The 6,973-nt window shown below is 38.6% G+C and overlaps 1 protein-coding gene across 7 annotated transcripts in view; it reads right to left on the reverse strand.

Annotated features, from left to right (window-relative positions):
• Window positions 1-6,973, reverse strand: part of kirrel3b (kirre like nephrin family adhesion molecule 3b) — a 220,219-nt gene that overhangs the window by 54,086 nt on the left and 159,160 nt on the right. For 5 of the 7 annotated variants that reach the window (XM_014015071.1, XM_014015070.1, XM_014015066.1 and 2 more), the window contains exon 5: window positions 2,246-2,415. In XM_014015071.1, coding sequence (XP_013870525.1) covers window positions 2,246-2,415 — 170 coding nt within the window. The remainder of the gene's footprint in view (window positions 1-2,245; window positions 2,416-6,973) is intronic. The other 2 variants (XM_014015072.1, XM_014015068.1) reach the window with 1 other exon arrangement.

Below are 6,973 nucleotides of genomic sequence, written 5' to 3' on the forward strand. Positions count from 1 at the left end.
TGTGCTGTAAACAACCCTACTGAGAGAAGTACCGAGCCGAACGAGACGACTGTAAATGAGAGCTGCTGCTRTGTCAGACAAATTTAATTTAATTTGGAAACCTTATCAACACGGACTGGCTTCATTCACTTCCTCCCCTGCCTTTGCTAACCTGCTAACTAACTAGCAGATACTGTGCAGAAAATCGACATCGTTCAAAACTCTGCCTTCTGTTCTCTGATTGGCCCAGGTAAAATTAACTACAAGCAGACTCTGCACAGAAAATCAACGTTCTCTTCTCTGATTGGTTCGGCTAAAAATCTGCCAGCGCAGTCCTTGTCTATGGGAGAAATGCCAGACGGAGCAGTGAAGTGAAACTAGAATTGAGCGGAACTGCGTGGGAAGGCAAGGGCCAGGRTAGCTGAGAATCTACACCTGCATTCCTGCTCCAATAAATCTGCACCAATTCCATATAGACATTAAAATTTTACCTGTTCATTGAAAAGTCAGGACACTGTCATATAAAAAAATGTCATATCTATACCAGCAAAACTTTATTTCTATTTTTTAATACAAAGTATTCTGGATCTTCTCTTAGTTTACCACTGAGGAAAATGTATGTTGCTGGAGATCTCATGAATTATTAGATCATTTAAATACAGAGATGTCAATATAAATGTGTGCATCTTTTAAACACAACTTGGACATGGAGTTTGATCATTGCAAATAGTTGTTTGTTGTTTGCTATTGGGCAACATGACTTACTGTTTGAGCACTGAGTGTTTTKTAACAAAACAAAACAACATCTATCAATGTTAAGCCTTTATTTCTAAATTGTACACAACTTCAACTGAATTATTTGGGCAGCCACCTTCATTACATACTCCAGTTATTTGTATTTTTTTGAAAAGCTACCCTTACTAATGATAAGCACTGCATTATATAAGCAACTCTACCATGACTCAAACTAACTCACAATTTTTGTAAACGATAACATTATTCCTGCATTTTCTCTTTAATCACCATTCCGGTAAATACATTTTCTATGAGGTCACAGAGACGAGGTTTCGGATGCCTACAGCAGGGAATTATCTGTGGGTCAGAACCATCATTACATATGACACCATCAGGAAAGCCATCTCGGCGAATCCTCCACCACATCTGCTTGCYTTAGACCTCTACATCAATGGGGTATGAGAAGACCAGCAGAGCAGATGATTATGCTTTGCAAAATGTCCCCCCGCTGCTCTGCGGACCCAAAAAAGTCATCTTTCTTTAATTGAACCCATTGCTTTTTAATGTTAGGCAATAGAGTTAAGAGGGGAGAGGCTCATACTTTGGGCTCAACGTATCAGCCCTGAATGTCTTCATAGCTGCCTTCYCTCTGAGGAGGATGTGAAGAGATAGAAAGCATTCTCCCCGCCTACCATTAGCAAACAGCACCTCCAGCAATCACTTTATTCAAAACGACCTGGTGACGTACCTCAGCCCAATCAATGGCATTTATCTGCTCTTTGTAAAAAGCCAATAATGAGARGAGACAGAGCAGGGAGAGAGGGGGYCAGGGGTGGRGTTATCACTCTAAAGTGCCCTCTTTGTTTATGTGTTTTGTTTAAATGAAAATAGAKCATAATCAGTCTGAATAAATGATTGGAATGGAGGGCTAACACTGATCAAGTGTTTATGGGTTCCAGTGACTGCAGCATGGTAATGCTGTGAGTTGCTGATCTTGTGCACTAGGACAGTAAAAGTGGGAGGATAGTCCGTCGTTTGAAAATGACGCTCAGTGATAAAAAAATGGCATTAAATATCACACAGAAAAACTCTAACAGGCCAGGATGAAACAAGCCGCTATGAGAGGATATTAAAACACAATAGTAAGATGTAAACACATTGGTAGTCGTCTGCTTGTTTTGGTTGATTTGTATAGCAAAGTGTGTGTGTGTGTGTGTGTGTGTGTGTGTGTGTGTGNGTGTGTGTGTGTGTGTGTGTGTGTGTGTGCGTGTTAAAATGATGAAAACTGAGACAAGCACACATCAAAGATGGGGTAAAGTGCCTAACATTTCAAAAATATTTCTCACTGAGCTGGATTTATTTAAAGAAAAATGATGCATTGGAAAAAAAAAGGCTAGGTGACAGATGTCATCACTTTGTTTGTAATAGCTTACGTTTTAAAAAAAGGAAAAAAATACWAAAAAACAACAACATTTTACCCACACTTCCCTTCAATCCCCAGCTGGTCTACAAACCTGCTGATGACACACACCTCTGCACTTACCTTGGGGTATGTGGCCCCATTAAGGACCTCTCCATTACGGATCCAAATGATTGAGGCTGCAGGTTTGGCGTTGTCAGCATGGCAAGTCAGGTTGAGCGGGTCACCTGCTCTCAGGCTCACTACTGGCCCCCCGCTGATGACCGGGTCATCGGGAGGAACTATTGACAAAGAAAAAAAAGAAAAAACAACTTGTAAGCCTAGGTTCTCATAAAGAATAGTAATTGTTACAAATGTGAGATAGTGAGCAATAATGGAACTGACTGTATCTGTGTGTGCACACTTGTTGATCTGTCTGTTGGCAAAATATCTCATGACCCACTGCATGGACTTTGATGAAACTTTCAGAAAGATATATTTATTTAAACTTTGATATCAACAGTAAAGTCAACATTATGTATTTGTTAGTAAAATATCTTACGAACCCTTGAAATTTTTTTAATTAAACCCATAATCTAAACCAGAGGTCTTCAGTCCTGTACATTGTGACCCACTGCCCTGCATCTTTTAACTGTTTCCCTGCTTCGGCACACCTGATTCAAATCATTAAATCACCTGCTCAGAATGCCATCAGGTTTAGCAGAAATCTAAATACGCATTCAAGGTAAGGTGCGTGGAAGCAGGGACACATCTAAAACATGCAGGACAGTTGTGTCTTGAGGGGCAAGYCTGAAAACCTCTGACGGTGCATGAAGGCACCTGCTCAGTTTGTTGTAAATGTCTACATCTTGATTTTTTGGTTCACCATACCAGCTTTATTTACAAAGAAATTTAAACACCTACAGGTCTAAAGTTCTGTACACATTATACAACATTCATTAAATCACACAACCTATCAAAATTAAATAAAAATAATATAAAACTCAACATCACAAATGGTGTTCCCAGGCCAGAGAGAAAAGATGGGTTTTAAAAAGGGATTTAAAAACAAACAGGGAAGAGGGACATTAAATAAATTGGGAKCTTTTGGCACAGTTGTTTGAAGATAAATAAAAAAAACATACACTTAGAGATTTAAACCCCACTTTCCCAAGTGGCAGCTCATTGCAGTTTCTACTGCACTAAGAAGATACCCAATGTCCATTTTACTACAATTGGTGCTTAAATTCTTAAAATCCTTGATTAGCATTTCATTACCTTATCAGTCACCTGTGATTGGATGCTCATCCCAAGTGAAGTTGGCTACTACGGAAATGGCTATAACTTATTTAAGTGTATAGAAGCTAAGCTAATATTAGCTGAGAGTTAAACCCAACAGAAATTATCTAAGATCTTGCAATGTATTTTGATCACATAACATTGTTTTCATTTGACCAAAAAATATCATTTTACAACCCCAAAGGTTAAGATTATCATAGTTTAACATTCTGATGTAAAATAAATAGTAGGCCTTTAGTTTACACATGTATTTGTTTTAGTTGTGTAAAAATGGCCTCTACAACACTACAGTGTAATAATAGTACAAATACATCATGAACTCCTTTTCTAAGGCCTAACTAGTGACAGCAGAAAACCTCGTCAATTTTCCAYTAATGACTGTGCTAAATGTAGACAAGATCCACAATGTGTGTTTGATTTGTGAAAAAAAATGTTGGTTTTGTCTTGTCGTTTCAAGCAAATAAACCCATAACTATTGTCAGCATGAGTGTGTATGGGGGTTACTATGATGTGAGAATTATAAATACACTCAGAGAACTGAAGGCAGRAGTTTGAGGCACAAAAACCCAAACCCTCACCATGATTCTCCAAATAACATTCAACTCCCTCGATACTGAGTGCAAAGCCTGTACACAACGTACTTGTTATCAGTAAATGTAAGTCAGTAAACTACTTTCCCCTGATCAGACACACATGTACGTTCTGTTCCTGTTTCTCTCAGTGTTGACAAATACAAGAGAGAGAGCATCTCAACCGTATGGGTGCCTCTAATGGTACAGATCAAAGTTCTGTTCCTGTTTTATCCACAAGCTGATCTGTTTTTTTTTCCTTTCTTTCCTCTTTTGGTTTTTTATACGTGAAACTGCTGTGAATTATTGATTGACCTGAGTTCTCATTACAATGCAGATCTGGGGCAAGATGAAATCAAAGGCTGCAGGCATCTGCCATATTCCCTTGCAATAGCATCACAATTGGGGAGAAGGTTGTTATGGGTTTTATATCAGCTGTCAAACAGACCTGAGATGTATAAAAAGGAAAGAAAATGTAATTTGGGATGTGTTTGTAGTTTTAATGAAAACAATGATAAAAGTATTCTTTTTAGGACAGACAGACGGTAGAGCAATGTGTGCATGCAGCAGTGCTCTTCACACAGTAATTAAAAGTAGGAAAAAAAACACATTACCGAAGTAAGTTATAGTTTCAAAAATAATAATTGATAAAAGAAATTGTATAGTTTTATCCCAGCCTTAGATAACAGAATATGTACCATCAAATATGCATTTTTTTCATTATACATTTATGACAAACTTTTTCTCAGCATTTAACCATCAATTTCCTGACAAGCAAAGGAAAATACATTCATCAACTTGGTATTTTTTTTATTTCTAACACAATCCTACCACAACAAAGAATCTTCATCTGCTCTTCAAGGTCACTGCATTCTATTTTGAAGAATGTCCTGTATCGCTTCAATTAATGACTTCTGTTATTTTTGTCAAATCTTTGAGTTGCAGTGTTCTCAAAAAAACAAAACAAAAAACAAAACAAAACACTAATTTCTCCTTCCTCTGATTTAATTTAGCTTAATTCTAAATAGATGTTTACAACTTGTAATTTGATTACATGAAGAGCAGAGCAGTTCTTTGTCAAACAAGCATTTTTTTGTCCTGCTGAATTTGATTAGTAGATGGAGGTGGCATTTCAGTTTTTAGCTGGTATGACTAATGCTTTCCCTTTACATAARGTTATTGATTAAAAAAATGCAGGATTTTTTTTCCCTTGTTCAAATGATCAGAAAACACACCCATCAGTACCAGTGACTAATGACTGAATCAGACCTGCGTGGGAACACTGAAGTCTGTACTCAGACTAAACCAGACTAACTCTAATTCTGGCCAGCTGGACCAGTGAATCTGCTATTTCAAAGAGATTTGCTGGTGCCTATATGTGCTTGAGTTTGGAGTTTGGAGTGTTAATTCTGGTTGGCTCCCTTTCATCTCCTCTTCATTAATATGCAGTGGGGGTGGGAGAGGTAGAGGAATCTTGGGTCAACGCAAGCAGTTCATACAAGTAAGTGTGCTGATCTAGACAAGTATCTCTGTGAGAATGTGGTCATCTTCTGTTCCCTTATCATCATTTGGAAACAAGGTCAGGAGGATCACATTCGTTTATTCTTTTTCTAAGAACAGAGCCACCGGACGGTATGCAAATAAGACAGAGGGCATGAGAAAAGCATTTTGAGCAAGGACTCTCCAGTTTAAAAGAAAAAAATAGTGAAGCTCACTTGATGACAGTTGATTTCAAAGATCCAGTGTTATTGGCTTGCTGTCAGCACTCTCCTGCACACATGACTGAAACATTAATTAAATGTCAAGCATATAAGGCAACCATAAAAGGCTCTATATGGTGAGGGGAAGATTAGATAGGAAAGTCTGACAGGCTTTGACTGATAGGACTCAGGCTTGAATACTTCACATTCAAGTGAGGTGATTTTCCTGTTATTGCTCAAAGTGCTCAAAGCTCTCAAGGAAGGTGAGATCACAAGCCCACCCACCCCCCAATGAAATATTCCTCCTTCACACATGTTAACACCTATCCAAGCCTGTATGTAGGTGCAAGTCTAAGAAATGACACCACTAATGAACTTGCTTATACCTTCACTGACTGGTGAAGCAAGTGACTATATTTTATTATAAATGTTCATTTCAGCTTTATGTTTTCCTTTGAAGGATGTCAGAAGTGTGAGTAGAGTTCAGGATTTCATGCGCAGTTGAGCCACATGAAAGTCACAGACAGCCACAACCGAGCTGAGGTGAACTTTCCGGTCATGGCTCTCTAAAGGAGGAGGGCCGGTTGCCAGAAGAACACTAAAGGTGAACGCTGAGTTCAGCAGCCAATGCAGTTTATGCTTGACTTCATCCGCTTCCACCTTTGYATGTGTTTCCTTCATTGTGTTTAAAGTGTTATGCAAAGTCAATGTGGTGACACCTGAAAAAGTCAAGATGAAAACTTTAAACTGAACAATGACCTTGATATGCTGAATTTATTCAGTGATGCTGGTCCCTGTCATAGTCTTGGAGCTGGGCACCATGGACATATGACAGAGCATGATAAGGGTTAATATTTTAATTATYCATAAGATATCTGTAACAAGGTTGTGACAGCAGCCAATTGGGGTCAAATATGTAGCATGGTGGCAGCAGATCAAAGGCAAGGAGCCTCATCAAGCAATTGAAAAATAACCGGGTTGGATGCTGTTTTCATGACTAGGCTACGACCGTGATTATTAAAAGAATCTAGTGCAGACATCATACCCYMAGAGGTAGCATCATGCTAGCATGGCAGGAGCTTCTACAGCTACCTACATCCTGGTGTGATCCAAGAAAATTATAGCAAGGTTAATCCCTTTGGATATTTTCCTCAAATTTGGCTTTCAAAAATGTGTAAATTTCATTGAAAAAAATCATTGTACACCCATACAATCAAGGTGACAGGATTAGTGTGTGTGTGTGTGTGTGTGTGTGTGTGTGTGTGTGTGTGTGTGTGTGTGTGTGTGTGTGT

This window comes from Austrofundulus limnaeus, unplaced genomic scaffold (genome assembly GCF_001266775.1).
Source record: "Austrofundulus limnaeus strain Quisiro unplaced genomic scaffold, Austrofundulus_limnaeus-1.0 Scaffold122, whole genome shotgun sequence".
Lineage (NCBI taxonomy): Eukaryota > Metazoa > Chordata > Actinopteri > Cyprinodontiformes > Rivulidae > Austrofundulus > Austrofundulus limnaeus.